This window comes from Enoplosus armatus, chromosome 13 (genome assembly GCF_043641665.1).
Source record: "Enoplosus armatus isolate fEnoArm2 chromosome 13, fEnoArm2.hap1, whole genome shotgun sequence".
Classification (NCBI taxonomy): Eukaryota; Metazoa; Chordata; class Actinopteri; order Centrarchiformes; family Enoplosidae; genus Enoplosus; species Enoplosus armatus.
In genome coordinates, this window is record NC_092192.1 from 19894266 (window position 1) to 19921523 (window position 27258).

At 44.8% G+C, this 27258-nt stretch overlaps 1 protein-coding gene across 1 annotated transcript in view; it reads left to right on the plus strand.

Annotated features, from left to right (window-relative positions):
• spns2 (SPNS lysolipid transporter 2, sphingosine-1-phosphate) overlaps positions 1-26383 on the plus strand; it is a 58718-nt gene extending 32335 nt beyond the window's left edge. Inside the window, exons 3-13 of the mRNA XM_070917134.1 lie at positions 1293-1429; positions 5553-5704; positions 7856-7922; positions 10686-10828; positions 11677-11829; positions 12108-12297; positions 14390-14455; positions 15006-15104; positions 18371-18534; positions 20935-20981; positions 26166-26383. Of these exons, the coding sequence (XP_070773235.1) occupies positions 1293-1429; positions 5553-5704; positions 7856-7922; positions 10686-10828; positions 11677-11829; positions 12108-12297; positions 14390-14455; positions 15006-15104; positions 18371-18534; positions 20935-20977 (1214 nt within the window). The 3' untranslated portion in view covers positions 20978-20981; positions 26166-26383. The remainder of the gene's footprint in view (positions 1-1292; positions 1430-5552; positions 5705-7855; positions 7923-10685; positions 10829-11676; positions 11830-12107; positions 12298-14389; positions 14456-15005; positions 15105-18370; positions 18535-20934; positions 20982-26165) is intronic.
• The last annotated feature ends 875 nt before the right edge of the window (positions 26384-27258 follow it).

Sequence of the window (27258 nt, forward strand, 5' to 3'; positions counted from 1 at the left end):
ATATATCTTTATAAAAATGAATATATTCACTGAGGAGCTCTTATTCTGAAATTCTCGACTCTATTTTTGGGTAACTCTTCTCCCAAAATAGGGACATCTTTTTCTTTTTTTTTCATCACATGTTCAAAACTACAGTCGTGCTATAATCTGATTATTGTCCCTTATCCTGTTGGTTGGCCTCAGCAGCTGTGGGACTGTGATGCCTGTTTCTTATATAACAACCCCTCCTCTCTTCTCTCTCTCTCATCCCCTCCCCTCCCGTCCTCTTCTGTATGTTTATGCTGATGATGTGTCAAAACACTCCAGCCTGCCCCCCCCCGCCAGCTCCCCTCACCACTGTCAAGAGTAACTCTGCCCTTTCTCCTCTGCAGAGACATAAAACTCGGTTTGAGAGCATTAAAGATTCAGGTCTGTTTTGGTTGGTCCTCCTCATAAATATTGACAGCAGACTGCAGAATGAGTTGTCCAGTCAGCAGTGGGGTAATTAGGGGAACACATTTTAAAGCACTTGTGTTCCCAGTTCCTCACTGGGACATAAGCTTGGTTGTAAGAAATTCAGATGGAGGAATTATTTATGGCCGCACAGCCACCACGGTCCTCTGGCTGCTATGTGGTATATTGCTGTTAATCATCTGGTCAGTTTAATTGTAATTCCAGCAGTGAGACATGAAGCCCCGACATGTTTTATTTTTCCTCCTCCACCTTTTTGATTTGTTTGATCCCAACAAGCTGACAACATATGATCCTATCTCTGTCTCTCCCTCTTTTCTCTCTCAACAGCTACTGTATTTGGCCACATTCCAAACTGTAGCTTTTCCTACAATCCTTCCTACTGTGGGACACTACATTTGTACAACTCCCTTTCCTCCCCTCTCTTTTTACAAATTGAATCCTTTACAACCCACATCACCTTTCACAGTGACATTTTCCCAGTGCTGTATCATCTGTATTTAATATCCTTTTGCCAGGGTTTCTTGTACTAAGTGTAGGCGAAGTGTAATGGAAACCTAATTGGTTGGAGTTGAATGGTGGTGTCCTCTGGCAGTCCTATAGTCGCTGGCCCACTGGTATCACACAGCTGATCTGGACAGGTCTTGGCTTAATAAGTGGACCTGAAAGCTGAAATGCCTGGCTCACTCCGGTTGGAATTTGAGGATTTTTAAAGTGAAGTGCAGCAAAGTGACACATGATATTGTAAATAGCTAAATCCATGCAATACCAAGACATGTCTACGTCATTTTCTGTCACCATATGCAAAGTAACATTTTCTCTTTTCCTTTTTCCTTCCGCAGTCTTCATCTGCAGCTTCATGGTGGCAGCTCCCATCTTCGGTTACCTGGGCGACCGCTTCAACAGAAAGGTCATCCTGAGCTGTGGCATTTTCTTCTGGTCCATTGTTACTCTGTCGAGCTCCTTCATCAGTAAAGAGGTAAGACATCGCATGCGCTCTGGCAGAAACCGCAGAAACAGCCACAGCGCGAGAGCCCCACTGTTATTCCATTAGGCGCGCCGTCCCTGCGACGCGGTCTACGCTGACGAGCTAATTATTCGGTTACGGCCTGGATATGCTTGACGTTAAAGCTAGTGAAATGAAATGACACGCTCGTTAAGTCAGACACCCGCTTTGCCTTTGTAGACATTCTTTATGTCTCCCTCCCACTCCCACTCTCCCACTCTCTCTCTCTCTCTCTCTCACTGGCTACCAGCCAATCAACTAATGAAGGCCCATGCCTCAGCCTTGTCTCAATTACAATGCTTTAGAAGATAAGTCGTTTCACTGCCCCCTGACAAGTGGATTTAGATTTGATATCTCCAAAAAGCCCCTGTGTGCTGGGCGCTGTCGGACGCATTAAACAATAACATTATTCTTGGGAGCGAGGACGTGGGGGAGGGGTGTACCGCTGAGAGTAGCCATCACATTACAGTAAAAGGCTCGGTACGTGTGTATGTATATGTGTGTGGGGGTGTTATACTGCCTTGATGGACAGCCGTGATCAAAATCTAACAGACTGACAATCTGAAGTCGCTCAACTGGCAGGGATATGTGGCGACGCTAGCTAAATTAATGCAGCACACGGCATGTCTGCAGAGTCCCGCAGTGTCGTCTCTCCAGCGAGTAAGCCTGCTCACCGAGCTCTTCAGGCCAGAGCTGCGCAGGAGAATGACAGCTCAGAGTTGCTGGTGGTCTCAGGAGGGCGTCCCTTGACTTTAATCGCCTATAGACATGTCAGCTTGGAGACAAGATGGCAGCCATTTGCCTAAGCAGGAAATGCATTCAGGCTGCTTATAGCAAAGCTGGAATTAAGGGCCTCTTCCCACTGACAAAATGCCACAAAGGCTGCCGACTGCTGACGAGGAAACGTGGAGTGATCCTCAGCACCCGCAGGCCTTTGCCCCGAACTTTACCTTCACCCTCGAGACATGTTCCTGAGTGTGCCAATCAACTGGGACGAGAGTAGATGGCTCTTATGTAATAGCTCCACGGCGCTGTCGCCATGAGAGATGAAAGACATGACATGTGATGAAATGTTAATGACCACTTACGACTGAGTCCTATCATTATGCATTTAAGACACTCTGGGGCTTTTTGGAAGGATTTGCAGCCGATAGGAATTCAGATCTTATGTAACAGATTTTTTTTTTTTTTTTTGCCGCTGCCATAAAGTGAAATTGCATCCTTTTTTCTGCGTGACCACAGCAGATTATCGTCATAAAATGATCACTTGTAGGTCATTAGAAATTTGGAACACATTAGTGGCAGTCTATTTATAATGTTATCCAATGGAAAGCATGACTCATTTCGTTCACTCTCATCTCATGAATATAAAGAGGGTGAGACAAGGATAATGACCACTGAACTACTGTTTCTGTAATGAAGCCTGGCTGCATAGATTGATTATCCTGTATTGTTTTTAGGACAATTCATCATTTATTTGATGATTGTCATCTTTATAGCTGTAATATTTTGTATTTATGATCTCTACCACCAGTGTGACTGTTGAAAACACAAGGCAGCCCAGATTGTTTCTCTCAGCTGACATCATGTTGCCGATTAGCCGAAAGATAATAGGAGATTTTTCTCTATAATTAGCATAATTATAAATAATTAATGATAAACAAATATTTATTTTGTTGATTTGAAATCATCTCTGAATCTCGTAGCTGTTGTTTCTCCTCCATCCACATGCAAACTGAGAGGAATTGGTTTTGGTTCATGGGTCCGGATAATCGCTGAAGTGAGAAGTGGATGATGCAGGTTGAGACAAAGTGATTAGTAAATTGTAGCACTTCATTCATAAGTATCTTCTTGAATGCACTGAAGTGATGCTGTCTGTTTAGCACGCTGACATTAGCATTTAGCTCAAAGCACCGTTGTGTGCGTACAGCCTCCAGGGCTGTAGACTCTCAGTCTTGTTTGATAACAGGTTCAAAACAGTACAAAACAGAGTACATTTTCCTGAACCTCCTCATTCTCTTTTGTCTCTTCGTAGTCTTCAGTCTGCCTTTGCAGTTTCTAAACCTCATTTTTGTGGCGCTTCCCTGGCATTGCTGCTTTGTGTTCTTGTCACGGCTCCTGGCATTCCCAGTTCCAAGCGGTGATGATAGTCTGGTGACCGCACAAGCAAAAAGAACTGCCATCATGATCCCACTAAACGATGGGCCATTAAAAGAAGACAATAGACTGACTGTAAATCCTTCGAAAACAATGCAACAAACACAAAGATCATGCAGCAGTGAAAGGTCAGTTGAGATCGATCATAAGCACAGCAGCTCACGTATAACTTAAAAAAAGGAAGCACATACCAGACCCCTACACTCACTCACCTTTGGAAAAAATGGTTATTAAGGACAGCTTGAGAAAGGGTATCATATCAGAGTTTTACAATTTGCTGACATCTTGCTCATCAGAAAATTCACAGTATAAGTTGAATGCCTGGGAGGAAAACTGATCAATTTCAGATGAAGATTGGAAAGCAGCTTGCAGCAATGCCCATACTAAGTCTATAAACTAATACAGTATGAATGGTTAATGCGGATATGCATATGTGACACCAGCGATATAGCAAAAACATACATATGACATATGCACAAAATATACGGAACTACAGGAACATTATTTCATTGTATTTGGCTGTGCAGAAAGATAAAAAAGTTCTGGGAAGAGGTAAGAGTTATAATTGAGAAGATTATTGCAAAACAGATCTTACTGGACCCTAAGCTTTTTCTGTTATTATATCCAGAGAAACATAATTACAGTAAAGATGAACGAGCATTTACAGACCTGGCATTTATGCCAAAAAATGTGTGTGTGTGTGTGTGTGTGTGTGTGGCGTATTCTCCAGAGGATGTTTGATGGCTGTGTGTATGACCACTTTACATGAGGTCCCATCACCAGCATGTGGCCTGGAGTGATGGCTGAGAGCTCAGGTCAGCGCAGGGATCAGCTTCTTAGCTCTGCCTCTGCTACCTGCAGCACCTTCATAAATCTCCTTTCGCTGCTGACAAACCCTACAGAGTTATCACACACACACACACACACACACACACACACACACCACCACAGTCTCACCTTGTTAGGGCCCACAATGTGCTTGCATATGTTAAAGGTGGAAATGGAAATAAATCCCACATGTAAAGAAATGTGAACGTATGAAACGCGCAAAGAATAAAGTACATTAACAAGTTGCTCAAGTTCAACATCTAACTAATTTCACTCGTGGGACTAACAGACAGTTCGCCAATTAGTGGCCAATATTTGCAGTTTGGGCCGCTGCAGTGTGTGTGTGGGGGAAGCCAGATTTCTTTGCAGCTACACAAGGGAGTCCATATCCAGTGAGTAGTGGTTGCCATGGAAACAGTTAACAATCCAGCTGCCTACACAGGTGCCCCCGCCAGCGTGCATGCTCCTATTAAAGCCTTTTAAGCATTCCTATCTTTTTATTTATCAATGTGTTACGTCGGATGGGAGGTACTACACCATGGTGATTTCATATAGCTAAATAGGATTAAACACATTCAAATGCTGACGTGATGCTATTTCATTCATATGTATTTCGATTTGGATCAAGATAACCTCCAATTGTTTCCTACCATGTACAACACAATCTCAACATTTAAATTGTGATAGCCTGTGTGTTCGTGTGTTGCAACTCATCACTGATGTTGTGCGGGACATGTGCGTTAATTCATTGTCCAATCCCGTCCGTCACTTCCTGGTTACGTCTGATTATCTGGTAGATAGATGTGTCAACCTGCACCATAGCACTTGAGTGGTGAATCAGTACTAAATCATTAAACTGCAGGGGCTGAAATCTCCTAATTGTATCTTGTGCATTGTAAGCCTGATTGTAATGACAATACTGACCTGCTGCTAAGTAAATATTCTTCAGTTTTCTGCTCTAATGAAAAGTTGGTGAGGAAAAAGACTTCTGACCGAGACAAATGGCCTTTGGCTTGACATTGTGCTCTGACAGAAAGTTTCCTGTGGAGCTTGATAACAAAACTCTCATATCTTGTTTTCTCTCTGTCTCTTTCTTTCCCCCTCTCTGCAGTACTACTGGCTGTTTGTGCTCTCCAGGGGACTGGTGGGTATCGGAGAGTCCAGCTACTCCTCCATCTCTCCCACCATCATAGGAGATCTGTTCACTAATAACAGCCGCACCATGATGCTCTCTGTCTTCTACCTGGCCATCCCCCTGGGAAGGTAAGAGCCAGACACATCCTGTATTCTGAAGGCAGACACCTGGAAACAACAAGATATATGATTTATTCTGGGGGACGTTCATGCGGACATTTATGATGCTATAGCTTGGTGTTTGCATTAAATCTGTTCATCATTTTCATCCGATCCAGCCTGTTCCTCAAATGTTAAATCCGAAGGTGCAAAGGAATCAGGAGAATTAGCCTGGATAATTGAAATTATCCTCACATAGAGAAGGTCAGGCTCGCGCCTATCGGGCTCTTTTTTTTTCTTTCTCAGAGGCAGCCACACAAAGAGCTCAGGCCCTCTGCAGAAAGAAAGGCAGAACTTACAATTGGCTGTGTGGAGCTGAAAGGAGGGTGGGTGGCTTTTTTGGGGATGTGGCGCGGGGGCTATGGGAGTAGGCGGTATTATTAAGTTCAAATCTCCAGCCTTTTCAGTTCATTCAATCAGAAAAAAGGCCACAGGGAGAAAACAAACAAAGCCAAGCAATAAAAGATGAATGTACCAGTGGATGCGGCACAGCAGCCACTTGATGTTTATCGTTATATACGGTGCTTAACAGCACGGGTCTGAGCTGCCGCATGCTGCGCTGTTTTCCAGCTTCTGCATGCAGAATCACACATGATGAAATGCTACGTAAAGAGGACATGTCTCCCTAACACTGTAAACATTAGCATTACATTCAATTTACATATAACATGTCACTTAAATCTGTCTAAGCCACAGTGATAAATGGTTATATAACTAATTTACTAATAATATGAGTTTTAATGGCAGATTGGAGACAGTTGGACCAATGAGGAAAAGGAACGACTAAACTGCCCTCTGAGTGGTTGTGTTATGAGCTGCCAAAATGTTTGGGTCACAGTAAACTGCCCAGCAACTCAGACAATAGAAGGTAAAAGAGTTGGCCGCAGTAAAGTGCACTCAAACATCCTATCCAGTCTCCCACTTGTTTGTCTTTACTGAGGTTGTTATGACCGTTTCCAGGAAATTACCTCAGGAATTAGACCGGATTCACAGGAAATGGTTTCCCCTGCCTGCCCCCCCCCCCCCCCCCCCCCTCCATTTTATCATTTTTAAACTTGGCCCCACAGACAGGTTTCTGTGCGACGCCAGTGTTTGATGTGAGCATATTTTTCATGCTCGAGTTTTATTGTTGGTGTTGAACTTTCCAAACACTCTCTGGGTGGACTCTGATAAGATTAGCTGTTAGTCACTCACTGGAAATATCATATGCTGTCTGAGCCTGTTTATACTGCGCTGTTATTTTTGGCGAACTACTCATGGAAGCACAACCGTAGACTGCCCCCCCCCCCCTTTGCTCTGAGTGCATAGATGTGTGAGCATGTGTGTGTCAAACCAGTTAAACACGTTTTGGCCCTTGAGCAGCCGATGCTGATAAGATCCCACTGTAAAGCTACATTTGATCATCAATCTTGAGCTCAGGTCATAGTGATCACTGACAAATATCAAAGACTAATCACCCCGTTACGTATTACTGCGTTACTGTGTTGGAGGTAATGCTCACATACTTAACTATCAGTTTACTATTTGAATCCTTTGTCCTTTAAATGCTGATGCTCTCTTGCGGCAGAGGCTTATCACAGCATGGGGGCACCTTTATCTGATCTGATCTGATCTAGCAACATTTCCCTCTAAGCGTTTTAACTGTTGTCTCCCTTTATGACACACATAACAACCTTTAACTCAAACAAAATGCGGTGAAATTCAATTACTCTGGGACACAACACACAGCCTTCGGGCTGGATAAGCCATGTTAGTGCTGCGCTCCGTTGGCTCATAACTTTGCACCTGCATTTTGTGACTACATGCACAAATCACACATCCACAAATAGACCCACTAGCCAAGTCGCTACCGGTGCTTTGATCAGTTACACTGTCATAAGTGCTCCACGTCAAGTACCCAAATACTCAACGCAGCTTTAATCACACCGCCAACAGAATGTGTGTAGTGTAGGCGTAAGCATAAGTGATAGAAATGACAGACCTGGCTAACTCAGGACACTGACTCATGTACTTAATATATCAAATATATAACATGCACTGATAGAGCTCAGTGGAGCAGGTTCAGAGTAATGTATATAAAGTTTCTTGTCTCTAATACACAGTCTTTCTGTCTTTCCGCAGTGGGCTGGGTTACATCCTGGGCTCCAGCGCCAAGGTGGCTGCAGGGGACTGGCACTGGGCACTGAGGGTAAGGGCATCATCATCATCCTCAGCACACAAACATGCACACAAAGACAGATGAAGAGCCCCCTCCCGCAGGGCTTGGTGGCGAGGCCTGTCATGGATCTGGGGTCAGTGGGGTCAGTGGTGGCAGAAGCACCGGGGGGGACACACATGGCTGAACAGGCGGTCCAGCCCTTGACATTGTAGGGAAGTGACAGAGCAGAGAGAGCTAAAGGCTGGACAACTCTCACACACGTCCACATCAGCAGCAGCTCAGCCCCCAGCCTCCCGCAGAGCCCTCTCTAAAAATGTTTTCTGAAAGTTTTAACATCAAACTCACTCAACATCTTCTAATACGTGTTGAAGCTGTGTGCCGCGGTGGTTCAGCTCTGATCCGGTGGCTGCAGCAAGGAAAGTGGATTTCTGTTAGAGATCAAGGCTGATGCTAGCTTTTTCTCTCTCTGCCGCCGTAAACACATTTATCTTTCATAACACTTTACCCACTGAGGTTGTCTCCAGTGAAGCAGGATCAATGCCGGCCTCAGTGAAAAGACAAGGTGTCGGTGCTCCCAGAACCTGTGTCTAGAGTCTTTTTCAGTGCAGGAACTTAATGAAACATAGCACGAGGTTTCATTGTTAGATGCACACTTTGGGGAGAGTTTGCTGGAGGTACATTTTGGCCCTGCCCACGACACAATACTAAATGCATGTACAAAAAACAGCCACACTCTTTTTAAACAAAAGAGAACAATTGAAAGTGCATGGAAGGGAAATGATGATGTTCAGAGAAAGCAAAAGTCACCTGTAAGAAATGAAAAGCGGACCAGAGAAGGCACTAAGCCTCTACGCAGGGGCAGTGAGAGGGGAACAGGGTTTCAGTTTGACCTGGCACATTTTTTACGTACTGGTTCGCAAAATGCCCCAGAGGTGCTCCAAGAGCATTAAGCTGGATCCTTTTTAATTAAAGGCTAATTCCAACTCTCGAGAGAAATATATCTGTAGAAATTTGCTGAGGTGTCCCACCTTGATGGGGTATCGCTTTAAGAAAAAAAAATCCTTACTGGACTGTTTTCTGCAGTGGCACATTGAGCAGACACAGGTGTTAAATCAGGGGCATAAATCACTGTTGTCATAGCACTGTTTTTACGGGAACCCCACTGAGTACTTGAGACAAAGCGTTTAGAAGTGAACTGCTCTATAAGGCATACCAGCAGTAGTGGAGGGGACCAATGAAAGGTCTAACAGGACTCCCCAGGAGCCGCTGACTTCATGTTCGGCTTTTAAAATCCTAAAAACAAAGTCCTCTTATGAAGCGACTGACATTTACAGGAAGGACATTAAACATTCTCTCAGCATGTCGTGGTGGAAGAGATTCCTGGACATGACAGCTCGCTGGGTTCTGAGGAAACAGGACGTCCATTTCATCTTGTCTTGGTGGAGCATTAAAAAAGAAACACACACACACACACACACAAACACACACACACAAAAGGTGTGGGGCAGTTTGTTCCACAGCAGCGACAATGACATTCCAATAAAACAATCTCAAAGTCAATTAATCACCGGTGTGGCGTGCAGAGGAAAACAAATACAGAGACATGAAACGGGGTCTGTGCAGCAGTATCCTGCTTTAAGGAAAAAACACTGCAGCACTTCCGTTTGTTTTTGCCCGACGTGTTCCAGCTACTTTCCTTGTTTGTCAAAAATGTGGATGATAAGAAGGAATGGGGGGGGGTCCATAGAAATGAGGAGCAAGAGAGGGCAGTGGCTAATTTGTTTGATTGCCAGCCGTCCATACAGGAAGTGTCTAATGGGCCCTGTGGGAGTCAAGGTCAAAGGTCACAGGTTCCTGGTGTCTCGCTGAGTAATTATGGGGGACTTGAGTGAAAAACCTGTACAAAAAGAAGTTCATATTTATTTTCTTTGAGATGAGCTCCGTGTCGTCCATTAAGCTGCCTCTCTCTGAAAGCACATTGTGAAGTAGGTGTCCATCCAGTTAAGTTGAAGAAGAGACACAATATAGGAAAGGGATTTATCAGTGTTGGTGCAATCCTCCGTCACCACTGTGTTGAGCCGCATCATCAGCCCCGTTATGAGCCACATCAGACTCAGAATTACTCCCTCAATGAAAAAAACGTGAGGACAAACTCACACACATACACACCTACACACACACACACACACACACACACACACACACACACTGGTTTCACAGAACCACAGCACTCATGCATATAAATGGACTACAAAATATAATATAATGAATTTCCCCTGACAGATGAAATTGGTTTTGCTTTTGTGAGCAGTTTGTATTACTCGTACAAATCCTCTCCCACACATCCCATCCTGCCTTTTGTCTTTTGTCTCCCCCACACAGACATACACATGCACAAACATGCCACCTCATAACCCATAAAAGATAATAGTGAACATAATAGCAGAAGGGCAGTCGTGAGGTTTTCACCTTGGTGCAGAGCTCACAAAGCAGCTCTCAAGGGATAAACACTGTTTTCGAGTGTATGCTTCTACACATGAGCAAGCCCACACACACATGAACACACACCAGCAGAGTAAGCAGAAGGAATGTTCTCAGCTCCAGAGGGTTTGTACAGAGCGGCGGGCGTATCGGCAAACACAGTGGCCATCCATTCAGATTGTAAACACACTGTTCTTTGTCCTGCATCTCATGTCTTGCCCCCCCCCCCCAAACCACGCACACTCTAAATATCATGTCCGTGTGATTTGATAACAAGATCTCAGGTCTCATAGGTCTCTCTTGTCCTGGCAGGTGTCCCCTGTTTTAGGGATCACTGCGGGAACCCTGATCCTGGTCTTCGTGCCCGAGCCAAAGAGAGGCAGCGCAGACCAGATGGGAGGGCGCATCAAGACCCGCACTTCCTGGCTGTGTGACATGAAGGCGCTCGCCAAGAAGTAAGGCCACCCATCCGCTGTATAGAACTCACCAGGTTTTGGAAGATTGACCTGTGTTTGTCTGCCCCCCCCCCCCCCCCCAGCGGAGCAGTATCAATCGATCAATGGAGAGAATACTTATCAGACTAATAGATAATGAAAATGATCCTAGAGCCATAGATACAAACACACACACTTATTCGTATACATTCACATAAGCCAATAGTAGCCATTAGAAGCATGGAAATGTCAACACAAGACACGGTGAACCAGTATCATTCACTCACCACCACGACTGCAATCCTGCTGAGCTGTGAAGGGAGCTTTGCTTCCATGACACTGAAGGCCCTTGTTATTATATGACCTGTGGGCTCCATTTCTTGAAAGAATGTTATAAACTCTATATAGCTGCTGTAAAGTAGCCATGCAGCTTTATGGGAACTATTTTAGTAACCACATATTCATCTTTTAACAGTACACAGTCTCCCACATTCACCACCTATGGAAACATGAAAAGCGTTAAATATGTGTGTGATTTTTGTCTGCTTCATAAAGCTGTCCGCCTTAGCTGCATATCATTTCAGTTTACTTAACATTTAGCACCAGAGCTGCTGTAAATTCTCATGTTCTCACCTTTGAGATAATACCAATCTTGTCCAACCAGATAACCTCCCAAACTCTTTCGGTATTGCTTTATTATCTGTTTGCTGTTGTTGCTAGATGAGTTTTACAAAGAGAGAGTGAGTGAGATGTTTGAGATTGTGAGACAGAAAGCAGTATCTTGTTTATTTTTCTCCTTTTGTCAGCCAAGATGATCAACTGATTTTGTGTGTGTGTGTGTGTGTGTGTGTGCGTTTCTTCGTGGGTAGCCGGAGCTATGTGTTCTCCTCCCTGGCGTCCGCAGCAGTGTCTTTTGCCACGGGTGCGTTTGGTATGTGGATCCCTCTGTACCTGGCCAGGGCCCAGGTGGTGCAGAAGACGGCAGAGGCCTGTACAAAAGAGATCTGCAGCAGCACGGACAGGTGAGAGGGTCATGACTCAACGCAGAGCCGTAACCTGAAACCTTGTAAAAGAGAAAGATGCCAGCATCCTTTGTGTACCACGCGTAAAAAGCTGGATGAACTGGGTTTAAGTGGATTTACGCCATTATAACAAATATTCCTATTCAGTTTGGAACATTTAAATGTCGCAGCTTATCTTTATATCCAAGCTGAAACCTCTCCTGCGTGGTTGCATGGACTAAAACCTGCATAATATATATTTCACATAATATTCCTCTCATGTCTGCTCCCCTGTCTAGCCTAATCTTTGGGGCCATCACCTGTGTGACGGGTCTGTTAGGCGTGGTCATCGGGGCAGCCACCACGCGCCTGTGCCGCCAGAAGACCGAGCGAGCCGACCCCCTCGTGTGCGCCGTCAGCATGCTGGGCTCGGCCATCTTCATCTGCCTCATCTTTGTGGTTGCCAAGAAGAGCATCGTAGGAGCCTATGTGAGACTCATTTCCTGTGACTCTTCTGTATATATATATATATATTGTGTCTGCGGCATCGAACAGTGGAGGGAGTTGTGATTAGGTCCGCTTTTGCTTTCCTACTTCCAAGAATCAACAGGTCCCCAGGGAAGAATGTCCCGCTGACAAAAAGCAATATTAGCATGTTAATTATGAATTAGCTTTAGGGGCTGAGAATTAGAAGGGAAAGTCTGGTAACCAATCTAACAAGAGAAGGCTTAGCAAAAGCTGGTGGGGTGGAGTTAATGTTTGCATCAAGAATAAAGCAGTAAGAGGACACTTTGCCTGATGCCAGTTCCTTTCAGGCCCAGAGGCGTGGGTGTCGCTCTTCATAATGAATAGCCTTAATTGCAGGTTAGATTGAGACGGCTGCAGGTAGCTGAGGCTCACACCTCGTCTGGCCAAAAGTTGAGCGTCTCGGACAAATGGGCAGAGAGCTTGTGTGTCTAATTGCCTTGTGAAGCAGGAAAGGGCGCAACTTAACAATCACTGCCCTGAAACAATGCGCTCTGGGACTTTTGGACTCACCGAGCACACATTTCTCGCTCTTATCAGAGACAAAGGAATAGGAACTCACTCTCAACACGTTGGGCGGCAATACCGCTGGAAAGCTGGAAAAGATTGGAAAATATTTCCCATGCGTGTAAGGGAACATAACAAGCAGGCTTCCGTATCCTAAATATGTGACCTTGGCATGTCTGGCCTCTGACTTCAAGGCGTTTAATGCTGATTTGTTTGACAGTAAATGTGAGGTGTGTTCAAGTATATGGAGCATTTAACTAAGCTCCTTATAGGGTCGTTTTTCATCAGCCGCTAGACAAAGAAGTTTCTAAATGAACAAATGATTACTTGCATGAATGGTGATTTTAATTTAATGAATTCATATTTATATGAACTCCCATGAGGTCAAAGGCGCACATTTATCAGGTGTTTGACAGAGGCATGACTCAGCCTATTAGACCTGAGGAGCAGAAGTATCCATATTAATTACATGATTACAGATCTGTCCAACTCAATTTGAAACAAATGCTGTGTGACAGAAAGGGCTTTTGCTGATGCACTCGAGATCAGATACTATCTTTGTATTGGCCGCAGAGGGTAAAGATGATGCTCTCAGATGTTTTATACCTTAACAAGGAAGAATAAATTATCTTGTTGTACAAAAACATACAGCAGTAGTAGTCTTTTAACCAAAACAGGCCATAACTTCCAACATGTGACTTCACTTCCTCTCAGGCTACTCTACGGTACAATACTAAATCATCGTACAGTACAGCAGCAGTTGTAAGTGATCAGCTCCGGTTTCACGGAGTACCACTGACAGATGTGTCACATTAGAAGGCGTGACGTGGCTGTAACGCTCGGTGCTGCTCTGTGGAGGCCGATTGACCCCACGCAGCTGTTGTCTCGTCAACACGCAGCTAATCTGAGGAAAGGCCGGTCTTTTAAGAGGCAACATGTCGGTCACGGTGTCTGGTTCGCGGCTCTCAGAACAGACCTGTCTATGCTGTCAGGCTCCTTCTGCAGCTCTCTGTACTGTACTGTAGGTCTGGCACACTGGCAGAGGAGTTATTCCCCAGCAGGAAACTGGGTCTGGCCAAATCCCTCTGGGTCTGTTTTAAAGAAAGTGGCCAAATAGCAACACCAGCTGCTACCAGCCCATGTACATACTACATGTGGCCTACATGTTCAACATTCACCCACTCAAAAGTGGGACATACATTGAAACCTTGCTGCTGGATCTAAACTTAGACAGTGTTAAATTATTTCCACCTTTGTTTTTGTCTTTGACAAGAATAAACAATCCTTACCATCCTGTGCTGTTTTTCAGCTTGTTGCATTAAAAACTCAGCTCAACGGAACCAAAATGAAGGCCTGCACCTCCTCGTGTAATTGGGCCACAGCATAATAACATGTTTTTGAACCACAGCAACCAACACACTTTTATTCAGCAGTGGATTCCCACTCACAGGGGCCGATTCACGTCGGGTTGCGAGCCTTTTACTGCAGTAGAAATTGGCCCATCTTAATTATCACCACTAAATGGTCAATTGTTTTCTTCTTTATTTAGGTTTGCATCTTTATAGGAGAGACGCTGCTCTTCCTGAACTGGGCCATAACAGCAGACATTTTAATGGTAAGTATCGGGAACCCATACTTATCCACTGGGTCACTGGAAATTCCTGCAACAAACGGCGATCATCCAATTAGACACAGGTTTTGAGTTGTCAAATGTGTGAGTGTTCTTGTCGGCTGCAGTTTGGGTGGGGCTGACAATTACTGTCTTTAAAGAGATTGATTCATGCACCGCTCATGGAAACAAATGGAGGGGAGCCCTTTCTCTGATGTATGTTTTGGTGTCTCAAAGTGAAAATAGGAGGTCAAGTGAGCCAAATGGAATTAGACTTTCAGGAAGGCGGGTGTACCAACCAGCTCCTTAATTTGTAATTAGGATGGAGACTGTGGTGAGTATGTAGCGACAGAGGCAAGCCATTAGTGACATTTTTACTGTGACTGACAGGTTTGCCTGGGGCGTTCTGACCCAATGAGGTGGGCTCTGCCTACATAATTGAAGGCTGTAAGAGGTGTTTTAACATGGCTGAGTGCATCTTTCTACCTCTGTCTCATCATTACCTTACATCATCTCATGTATTTTTCACCCTCCGTTTTTCTCTGTCTCTGTGCAGTTTGTCGTTATCCCCACACGGAGGGCGACGGCGGTCGCCTTTCAGAGCTTCACCTCTCATCTCCTGGGCGACGCAGGAAGTCCATACCTGATAGGCCTGGTAAGACTCTCCCAGAAGCAGTTCTGTGTGGCGATCAGAGTGAGAGTGGAGTATATTTAAGACTTACCCCAGGTCGTAAATCCCAGCTGGAACGTACAGCCTCAGCGTATCTGTGCCCCATTCATACACACAACGTATTCAGATACCAGTTCAGCTCTCACTTTAAGTGGGCCAGTGCAAAGTGAGGTACAAGAGGAGCTTTTAGCACACGTCTCAGGAGGGCTGGTGAACAGAGTCGTGATTTCACCACTGCTCTTCAGGCTGTCAGTGGCGTTTTCTAGTAAATCTCATGCTTCCCAGGAGGGGCCAGTGTTACTGTATTTGATTGGTCAGGAGATGAGCGAGTGGTTCTTACTAGGCCTCTCAAGGTCACAGTCGCACCCTCTACCCCCCCCCCCCACCATCCAAACTGCACACATACACCCAAAGAATAGCATCAAGGAGGCCAGGGTACAAGTGCTGCTCGCTGCTCAATGGAGTGTGAAACAGGATCCACCTCAGACTGTCAAGCAGCGTTAGAGAATGAACATTAGTGAAGTTAAATAGTAACTCCGTGGAGGTACACATTATGTATACCTAATTTGAGCACACAAGAAGCAAGGAACAAAGGGCTCCTTCTCATAGACAATACACAAAAACATGCTGCAGCAACACACACATCATAATCTACACATCGTACCCTAATGTTTAACTTTTTGTATCAGTGTTTATGATGTACTTTGGTGCCAGTAAATTGCTGGGGGAAGAGAATAGACTGCCTCAGTGTCATGTGTTTACATTGCTCTTCATTGTCGTGCCTCTGGCTCACAGCCGAGGTCATGTTAACAAAGACAAAGTGGAAGTCTTTGATTAGTGAATAAAACTGATCCTCCAGATCCTCCTCTGTCGGAGCCTGACAGCCTGGAAACAGACGCAGCTGTCTGTCGAGCACTATTGAAACTGTCCTGTTTTTTTTTGGGGGGGGGGGGTTTCGTTTTGTTTTCCTTCAATGGAAATGTTAAAGCCAGATAAAAGGAGGAGTAAGTTATCTCCAAGTACTGACAAGCTCTTCAAAAGACTAAACAAAACTGGCTTTACAAAAAAAATCCACATTCTGGGAAACAGAATCCGGTGCTGTTTTGTTTCTGCGGATCAAATAAAGCCCAGTGTCAGCTTATATTGTACAAACGTCCTATTGACACATCTAGAGTACTTTGAAGGACTCAGTCTGGATCACTTGTAAATATTGCAGCCTGTCCTGAAAAGATTAGTCGATTTATTTACGGAAAAATAATTGATAGTTGATAACTGTTAAGCATTTAAGTCATTAATCAAACAAAAAAGATAAACATCTGCTTAAATTTGAGGACTTGCTGCTTCATAGAGCTGTTTCACGTCATTGTCAATTAAACACCTTTGGATTTTGGACAAAACAAGCAATGGAAAGATGTCACCTCGGGCTCTCAAAACATTTGATGAGCATTTTTCCTGACTCTATATAATATTTCAGCAAGCTGCAAGCAATAATGCAGCACACACACACACACACACACACATACACATACATTGCCATCCGGAGTTACCTTGACATGGCCCCCACAGTTAGCCAGTCACCCAGGTTCTCCATCCAGCCTCCGGGGTCACGACTCTCCTCTGAGTGACATACTGAATGTCCGGGGGTTTCTCACTCCTCCACAAACCCCCAACCAACGAGGCCCAGAATGCTCCAAGTGCGTCACCGCTCAGTGCCTCAGTTCCTGAGCTGAGGTTTCGCACGCGAGTGTGATGGACATGTTGTGACGCACGCTGAGCGCGGGCAGATACACACACACACACACACACACACACACACACACACACACACACACACACACACACTCATCCGTGCAGACTGGCACAAATCCTGTGAGTGAGCAAAGTAGAGAATCTCAAGAAAAACAGACTGGCGGTTATTGCTAAGCAACCACAGGAGAAAGTGAGCAAGTGAGTCAGTGCTTTTGATTCACAATCGGGTTTTTGACATGTGCACCAAACAAACCTGCAGATGATGTACTCAACTCTACAAACCAGTGCGGTGTTCCCAGTGCACCATAGTTAGCTTTTGCGGGAACGCCTGCAGATACGGGTGCCCAAATGCCACGTAACTGCCACTTCCTGTTGTGTACAAAAGAAAAAGTGCTTTAGTACAGCTGAAATTCTCCTGAGCTTGAGCCAAGATCCCCCTCCATCAGCACGTAGAGCAGGGCAGTTGTCACGTTAGAATCCCCAGAGAAACACATAATGGACTCCTCCTATACTGTATGAGTGGGACATGGCCGCAGGCAGAGTGGGTGGCAAGGGAACACCGGGAACAATCTCCCAGCAATCTCCCAAGAAATGCCTTCTAGCTCGACAATTAGACATGCAGCGGTTTGCTATGTATTTTTAGCTAAGCGGCACCGTGCGAGTTGCTGCCAATTTACTGTACCTGATGAAATAGCTCTGCACCGGCCACACACACAGCTGCTGGACGCACACCACATTTTCTTAGGCCACCTTCTCCCTTTCTCTGGTGATACGTGCATGTACTTGCACATGCACATAGGAGCACACACTGTATACACACATGGTCACTCCCCCCAACATCCTCCTGTCAGCAGTTTTTCGAGCTCTCCCCGCAGAGCATCTCATTCTGCTGACGCCAACATATAATCAATGTGCTTCTGCCAGGGTGACCTATGGCCGCTCGGACTCTCCCTCACATGCAGAGGAGAAGCCCCCTCTTCTTCCCGCTGCGCGTACATCCATACAATCTGCTAAAAGCTACCATCCGTCGTGGCTGTCAGCGCCGTGATCTATGCGTGTCTGAGAGCTGCCTTATGAGTGACACCGGGAGGCAGAAATGGTCACTTCACACCCACAAATTCTCCAGCTGTTGTTTCCCTCAGAGCCACGCACGACAGACTGAACGTTACTCAAGCCTTCGACAGCAATATGAGCTGTTAGCTGTGAGATCCTGCCTCGCTTAAAACAAAAACAGGGCGTCTTACATCACGCTGTGTGTGTGATCTGTTGCTGTGATGAAACATGCAGAACTCACTCTGGTAAAGCATTAGGTGTGAGTGTAGGAGCAGCGTAGCGTCATGTAGTGTGTCAGAGCTTCTGCTGGATGATTAGTTTGAATAAAATCTCTCTTCTCTTCTCTTGTGTGTGTGTGTGTGTGCGTATGTGTGGTGGTTTTGGTGATGGTGGTGGGGGATGTGGGTGTGTGTTTGTCATTGTGTTTGTGCTGGCGTGCCTGGCTACAGATCTCCGACGCCCTTCAGCAGAGCTACGCGACATCAGCGCTGTGGCGGTTCCTCAGTCTGGGCTATGCCCTCATGCTCTGTCCCTTCATCATCGTCCTGGGGGGCATGTTTTTCCTGGCCACCGCGCTGTTTTTCCTGGATGACAGGGAGAAGGCAGAGAAACAGTAAGTGACTCAGACATTGTTTGAATATTTAGTCATTCATTCTTTAAATATTTGATACTTGCATGAGGTGTCCTCCACTGACTTTCTGAGTAAGAGGTCCAAAAATCCAAACACACCACCTCAGTGCAAGAGGCGGAAGAAGGAGCAATAATATTAGCTTTATTCTTAGTGTCGTACAGACACAAATGTAGGAGACTTTATCTGGACAGTGCTATACTATTTAACCCTGATGCTGGGGGTTTGACGTGTGTCAGGGACAAGCTGCCCAGTGATGCCAACAATGGTGCCAACCCAGCAAGACTCAGAAAAGCCCCTGAGCCAATAGAAAGTCCCAGTCAGCTAAAAGTGCTCCAGAGCTGACACAAGCTGTTCTAGCCATCAATTTCTTAAAGTGTGCTTACTTAGACTTTCACCAGCTACCGCCCCTCTTATTCATGCGTTCATATTTTCCTCTTTCAAACACCAAAGACTTGAACCCAGAGGGCATGGCAGCTGGTCATGGCCTTAAAAGGCTAAAACAAACACACTCATCCTCCTTCAGATTGTGAGACATGACTTCTTGTTTCTTTCGGACTATTTTTTTCCTACTTTTTTATCACACTGACTTGCTCCCCTGGTGCCAGCGCCCTCAGAAATGACTTCCTTCCTGTTGAAGATGAGGGTCGTTTTTAGACAGGATGGTAGTCTGATGTCTGACGTCTGTCTGCAGTCGCCTTGTCTTCACCCTCTGGAGTTGGTTGCATGTCGTTCCCACGCCAATACCCCTTAGAAAGAGAGATGTGAGAGATTTTAGTACAACTTAACCAGAATAAACCTGTTTTTTAGAGGACCGTTTAATTTGCAAAAGAAATGTGGAAACTGCTAACTTCACGTGTCAGTGAATTTACCACATTTTATAACCCTGGGGTCAAGCTACCATCCGAGCCGTTAATATTTCCTCTGTGTAATATTAATATACAGTTGTAAAGGGATCTTTGTAAAGGCTAACCCTAACCCTAAGCTGTGCTGTGGCTTGTGTTGGTCCTGGTGCAGAGGGAAAGAAAGGGAAGAAATACGGAAGAATGACTAGAATAAAAGTCACACTCTTCTGGCCGTCGTGCCTGTAATAGATACTAGTTTGTGGTCCAATATGTGGTTCAAGCTATCAGACCACATTATTGCACAGTGTGGGCAGATGGCACATGTTCACTCAAGCTATATCTGACCACAACCCCTTGATTTTCACACAACAGGCTGTAGGACAAAGCTAACAGAGCAACAGATGGAGTTAGGAAAGTCTCAGATATGTAACAGAGACACTCGGAAGTCAAGGTTGTTTTTCACAAGTAGGATTCTTAACATAGATGATGTGGAGGCTTTTGAGTCATGTTTTCGCGGTTCTATAACTACATTTCAAAGTTAATACAGCAACTTTGGTGCCACTTTCCTTTTTAGCCTTATTCAACATCAACTGTGTTATTCTCCTACTTTTACATTTCCATCTGTATGCATTAAGAACTGTCAGAAAAGTTCATCGTGTCCTTGTTCACTTCCACCTTTGCGTGTGTGCCTCACCTAAAGATGGGTTAATCATACACCAGCTTGTCAGATTGCATAGAAAGCAAACATACCTCACATAGTATACTGAGGGCCTCCACATAACTGTACAGATTTGTACTAAACATCCCAATGAAGAAAAAGCTCAAACTCAAACAGCAGCAGCTCTTATGTAACAAGCTGCAAACAACTCCTCAGGGACCAAGAAACATGACAACATCCACAACTTTGTACAACTAGGGTTGTTTCATGGCTGTGATATTTATAGATTCCATTCACGCTATAAAGCCCCCAATTTATAAATTCCCCCTGACTCTACAGAGCGCTTTGCTGCCCCCCCCCCCCCCCCCCCCCTTTCGAGTGTGTCCTCAGATACTCAGCGCTATTTATAAAAGACGCGGAACCGAACGAGTTACTCACTGGAGCGCACCTTTCTATTTCCAGCCTTAAAGAGCGCTTTATTATTTCTAGGCTGTTGGCTTTTTTTGGCTGCAGGGTTGCCATTTATAGCTCTGGTTCAGTGCGAGTGTACCCCCCCCCCCCCACACACACACACACACATTCACCCAGTCCACATTTACACTTAGTGATGTGTGAGAGGAGAACTGTCTCATCTGCCATGCCAGTGCGCCTTGACAGTACAAATTCACTGTGGGGCAAAGCAGGCTGAGCACTGCAGCCTGGAGGATCAGAGAAGCAGATGGTGATGATTGAAAGACAGAAGAAGACAGTTAGCAAGTGGTGGATGAGGTTATTCCGGGGGGAAAAAAAGAGAATAATAAATGATGAATGTAGTTTGAGGAGATCTGTCTGGAATTTTTTTTTGTGCATCCTTAATTTCTAAAACTCTCCCTCTCTCCTCAGGTTGAGCCAGCTTGCACGACCCCCCTCCTCAGTCAAGGTATGACCAGGTAAATTGCCTTTTGTCTTAAAGACGCTTTTACACTTTGGTGCTTTTTCCCATTAGCAGTTCTACGAGCAGTTTAAGTGGTTACTAACAAAAAGACGGTCTTGGAACATTAACATTTATAGGGCTCTCTAATTATCTGGCAAGCGTCATTTAGAGCTCCTTTCATTAGGAGGCACCGAGATCTGAAAACAAGACTTAAAAGACACTTTGACCCGAGGCTATCCAAAGCTTTATGACAGTGTAAACGCTGGAGATGATACACAAATGATTGATCTGTGATCCTGTCCCATTGTGCTCAGGGATTGTCCAGGCATTCCTGGAGTGGTGGTTATTTGACCAACTATCTGGCATCTTATCAAGACCTGAGCTGCCTCCCCTCCTTCCTGCCTTTATCAGACTCACACACATGGTGCAAAACCTCTCTAATGATTAACTGAGCAAACAAAATACACAATAATTGGCGGCACACCAGCCAACTCTGCGCTGTAGGACAATGGGGAGCTACTGTAGTTGCCGGTAAAGAAATAACAAGATTAAACTCTGACTCGCTGATTAGAGGGACAAGGAATCGGTTGTGACTTCTTTGTAAAGGTTATCACGTTTAGCCAAAAGGTCAAGGTTTTTCCCCCTCCTTATCATTTCTTTGTAACCCTGTTACCTAATATTTGTCCTCTAAACATTCATCAAAATACTGGATGTACACAGAGTGCAAAAAAATAGGTCATGAATGTGTATACTGCTGGGTTTATTATCACCAGCTCCCGTAACGCTCTGTGCGTGTCTTCTGTGTGAAACGAGTGACGACTGAACGACACACAAATCACTTCCTTTTATATTTTGCAGTGGCTTTCCGACAAAATGCAAATCAGTTTCTTGGTTTGCAAGGAATAAAATATGTCAGCAAAGGTTTGATCATAGGCCTCGCTGACAAGTGCTCTGATTAGAGTTTTTCATGATAAAATGGCACCAACTTGTGAAAACCTGGAAATTGAGGCGTGAAGGGTTTCTTAGAGTTCAGTTCAGGAAGCGGTGTGATCTGCCAATTGCATCTCCCTGCAGTATTTGAAGGCAGCAGTCCATTTGGTGGAAAAACCGTATGTAGGTGCAAGTTCCTGCAGATGGAAGACAGAGTGAACCCATTAACTATAAAACACTGGCTATGATTGCTGACTATTTTCTCAAGTAAAAACTCGACTTTCAGGGGCGCCCTGGTGGTCTATCTAGCAATCGATCATAAGTGAGTTATGATCAATGAAAAAATGAGCGCTCTGACATTTGAGCATCGGCTGATAAAAAGCATCGCATTCAAGGTTCAAGTTCCAGCTTTATTGTCTCATTGTGCAACACTGTAATGTATTACAATGCGGAATTGGACGATGAAATGCAGTCGTAGCCTCCCCTCCCACGCAACACATGGAAAAACTGCTCTGTAGCAATTCAGAATGTAGATAAGACAGGAGATGTATTGCTCGCATTGATATATTTCTGTCTCACAAGACAAACAATAAGCAAACGTGGATGTTGTGTGTCCCAAACACACTAACTGTGGCAACAACAAAAAAAAGAGTAATAGTATGATGGATTACCCATCACGAGCAACTTCGAAAGCTCTGCAAGTTGATTTGCATTGTGCGCTGATGAATGGGAGGCAGTGGCTGTCTTGACGGCAGGAAATCAATCTAAAAAGTTGTGGTATGCTTTGGACAAAAGTTTGCAGAAATATCAAGGATACACAGTTTGTAGTTAATGGGCTACGATATGCAAAACTACCTGTATGATCTTTTACTGCAATGTCATTACCGTGGGCGGGGTGACATTAGCATGCACAGCTAATGACAGGCGACATGAAAGGTTCACACATGGATGCCACACAGATTTCAGGTTTCAGTTTGTGCTCTCAGCCCGAGGGTTTCACCCATTCTCTGTCACACACAGCAGCTAAAGCATGTTCTCCCTGCTGTCCAAAGGGGCTAATTATAGAGAACAGTGATTACAGCCGCACGAGGGCAGAGTTGAATATGCCTGCGAACTGATCATTTTTATTCTAAAGTGAACCGCCGAGGCGCTCTGTGGTGATGGATTCCCAACATTTGTTTTGGAGCATAACCCAATCAGTGACAGGCAATGCCCCCCCACCCATCCCCCCACCCTTGGGTCTGACTCACAGATCAATACAGTTTAAGCGCGCTCTGATGACAAGTGTTCAGCCGTCACACTCACTCTGACCACTGCTCCCAGAGGTACAACATGCTGCTCTGAGAAGCAATTAAGGCAGAAACTGGGAGGTGAGAGAAGGTATAGGGTTGTTTCACCGTTGTGAAGTGCAGTGGTAGATTAATATTTAGATTACACGTGTTTGACAAGGAGAGGAAGTGAAGTAGAGGAACTAAGAGAAGAGAGAAGAGAAAAGACACACGGCCGCTGAATAAATGAGGATGAAGAGAAGCAGTAATCGCCTAAGCTGTTACACATCGCAAGCTATTAATCTCCGGTGATGCAATCCCAGACGGAGATCAGATACACTGAGATCCAATTAACTTCCTCTGCAGGAGGAACCGGCCTCTGCTGACCAGATTCACCCCACACCGCACGATAACTAGAGGACATCCCCAAGCTGGGGGCTGTCAAAAGATCAGCGCGAGACCTGACAGCGGAGCTTCACACTCATTTATTCAGTAACCACAATCCCATATTACTGCTGGAGGAAATTCACATCACGAGGCCAAACTCTGATTTAGTCGCTGCTGTCCAAACTTGAACTGTTAAAAGTGTTTATACAGCTGCAGGCACATGCTTTCCATCTGCACACTCTTATCATTCAACAAAAACTCTGAGCCCTCAGTCAGCAGTGCTGAGTGGGTTCATGGTGCCGGGTAGGGCAGTGACCACACACACACACACACACACACACACACACACACACATACACTCACACACAGAGTGTACAGCCAGGCTCTGATGTGGCCTTTATAGCTTACAATGTATTCAAAAAGGCCCTCAACTTTCAAATCTTCCTCTTTCATAATCCAATGACTACGCTAAAAGGAAGAACTTTACACAAACGTATCTCTGGTCTCATTTAACGGACCATTCACTGCTTTCTCCATCCGCCCTCCGATTGAGAAGCCAGTCAGATCTATGGCAATGTCAGCCCGGCCGAGTTCAGCCATGATTTGCATCCTCCCAGCCAAAAAAACACTACAAGTCGGTTTGATTAGACTTTATTCGCTTGCCAGACCAATCAGACCTGCCTTTTTGCTTGAGAAGCCAACAGTGTCCACACAGTAATAGTGAAGCTGTGAGGCGGCACATTTCAAAGCATTCACAACTCTAATTATCTCTATGTCACACTGGCATTTGAACGATTTCATTTCAAGTTTGGCTCATCGACAATTCGCAGAGTTTACAGCAACAACTGACACTAATAATTGAGGAAAGTGGTTCATCCCAGAGAGGATTGGATCTGCCTCTACAGAACCAAAACACGGTGTTTTCGAGAATCCTCCTGTTGAAGCTATTACCTTTTATTTGTCTGATGTGCTGCTGCTGTTCGTGTGGAACACATCAGTTTGTCTGCATGTATATATATATATATATATATATATATATATACACACACGAGTGTGTATGTATATGCCTATGTATGCATGTGTCTGTGGGTCTGTGGGTGTGTATATGTGTGTTTGAGAGTGCGAGACTCTGGCTCAGAACATCGCTCTGCCGAGCTCCCTGCACTAATCCTATTGTAGCAGCAGTAGTAGTAGTAGCTTGTGTGCTGGAGCATCCAGGGCACCGTAATGACAAACCACAACAAGCAGCGGGATGCACAGCCATCGCTTCCATCCAGTCTAAAGAGATCACAAGCCTGGCACCATGAACGCTTAATGGTCTGATCTCCAACTGGAGTGTAGTTTCCCCTCTTGTGCCACATTTTATGAGTTTTGTTTATGAGTTGGAGGACATTTGAAGAATTCAGAATAAATTCTAAGTCTGTTTTATTATTTATTTAGTCCATATTAACATTTTTGTGCTTACATAAATGAAATGTTAGAAATGATACTGCAAGTGAGCACAATGCAGGTGAACAGAGGTGAAAATGTAGTAGAATTGTAAATGAGATTTTCTCATTCTGAATAAAGGTGAATTTCCCTTTCTTGAGCATGCAAAACAATTCATTTCATTAAAATGAGGCATGCTGCAGTGGTGGAAAGTAACTAAGTACATTTACTCAAGTACTTTACTTATGTACAATTTTGAGTTACTTGTACTTTGCTTGAGTATTTCCATTTTAGGCTACTTTATACTTCTACTCCACTACAGTTCAAAGGGAAATATTGTACTTTTTGCTCTACACTTTACCTTTACTTGACACCTATAGTTACTCTTTACTTGGAAGATTAATATTTTACATCCAAAACGTACAATCAACATACAAAAAAAGATATTTTAATACTGATAATGTAATAATCTAATGTATAATATAACACTGACAGCAGCCATTCAGTGCGTAACAAGTACTTTTAAGTACATTTTGCTGATAATGCGTCGGCACTTTTGAGTACTTAAGAGTTGGAATGCAGGACTTACACTTGTACTGGAGTATTTTTACATTGCTGTATTTCTACTTTCTGTATCTGAACACTTCTTCCACCTCTGGCACACTGTAATGATACCGCTTTTACATCAATGGATTAGTTAGAGATAATTTAACATTTATCTCCACGTAAAACTTTACATAATTCAGTCAGTCATGCAGTATTTCTAAAATCGATTTATGCAGTCTGTCTTCTCACAAAAGCTTGCTGAGAGCCTCAGAAACAGCAAACCCTTTCCTTCTCTAATCTTTGTGTATATGCTTAGTAACATATTTGGTGTGTACACTGAGGCAGAGTAACATCAACATCTAATGTAAAGCCTCACTCTGCACATCTGGAGAGACAGTGATGTGTGACTGTGCGAGCTTATAGCTTGGGGGGGGGGGGGGTCCGCGTTAAACAAAGTGTTGGTATGCTGTGTGCAGGAAAATATTTAGGTCACAGGCTGGTCCTGGTGTGCAGGCGTTATCAGGAAGGTCCTAACAGATGGCTCAGGAGCTTTCGACCTCGACATTAATTACATGAGAATGTCCTGTGGTGAGGCCGGACTCTAACCCCCCCCCCCCGCTCTCTCTCTGTCTCTCTTTCAGGTGACGACCAAATGAGGAGCCATCTGAAGGAGCAGCCAAACTCAATAAGGATGACAAAATGGAGATTAAAAGCGAGAGCAGCTGATTCATTTCGTTAAAACCACGCCCATGTTCTCTTCACCGCCGTCACCGCCACGATCCTCCTCCTCCTCCTCCTCCTGCTGCTCAGAACTGGAACGAGGGAGCGTCTTGCCCCTCCTTGAAACGCCTCTGAATCACAGGCCGGTGAGAAGGCGCACAGCAGCGCCGGCCGACAGCTGGTGTCCTCCTCACCTCTGTCTGCGAGGATCCACTGAACCTTCCAGGGAGGAGATGGGGCGGCAAAATCCTCCTCCTGACCCCTCCGACTCCCGATGCCATACTACTGAATGCTGACCATGAACCTGCCCTGTCTGTCTGTCTGCCTGTCTGTCCAACGGTCTGTCTCTTATGTGTCTGTCTGCTACATCGGCTGTCAATCTGCACCAAGTGCCATAGCATCATTACATTCCTTCAGACTTTGCACTGACCCCCAACAACCGTCATGATTTTGTCACTGACTATATTTACATGCACACTGTAATTCAGCTTTTGACTATGGAATTAGCTTGATACGCTGTTTATATGTGCTAGACAGTAGAAGCAGCTTCAGTTGTAAACTGCAGTCACAAAGCTCCACAAAGCAAATTGTCCACAATTCATTCTGCCCTGGCTTTCAACAGACAGAAGCTGTAAAAGTTATGTGGAGCAAGTGATGCAGTGTGCTGCAGGAATATCATTCTCAAAGTGTTGTGTATCTGCTCAAACAAGCCTCCAATAATGTGACTAGCATCAGATGACTCCTGCACGTCCCAACCGCAGTATTAACAACATGACCTTCGAACGTAAATACAGTGTTTACATGATGAATGCAGTATTCTCACAATCGATCAAAGTTTCTGTGCTGTGCATGTAAACATAGCCGTCCACACCAAGAGCCAAAAAGTGTTACTGTCTAAAGGTCAGTGAATCAGCCTTAAAAATTGGAGCTTTCACATCAGCAGCTGTTTCCTTTGACCCCACATGTGTTTTTTATTTTTAGCTTAGCACTTAAATCAGCGCAGACAGTGCCAGA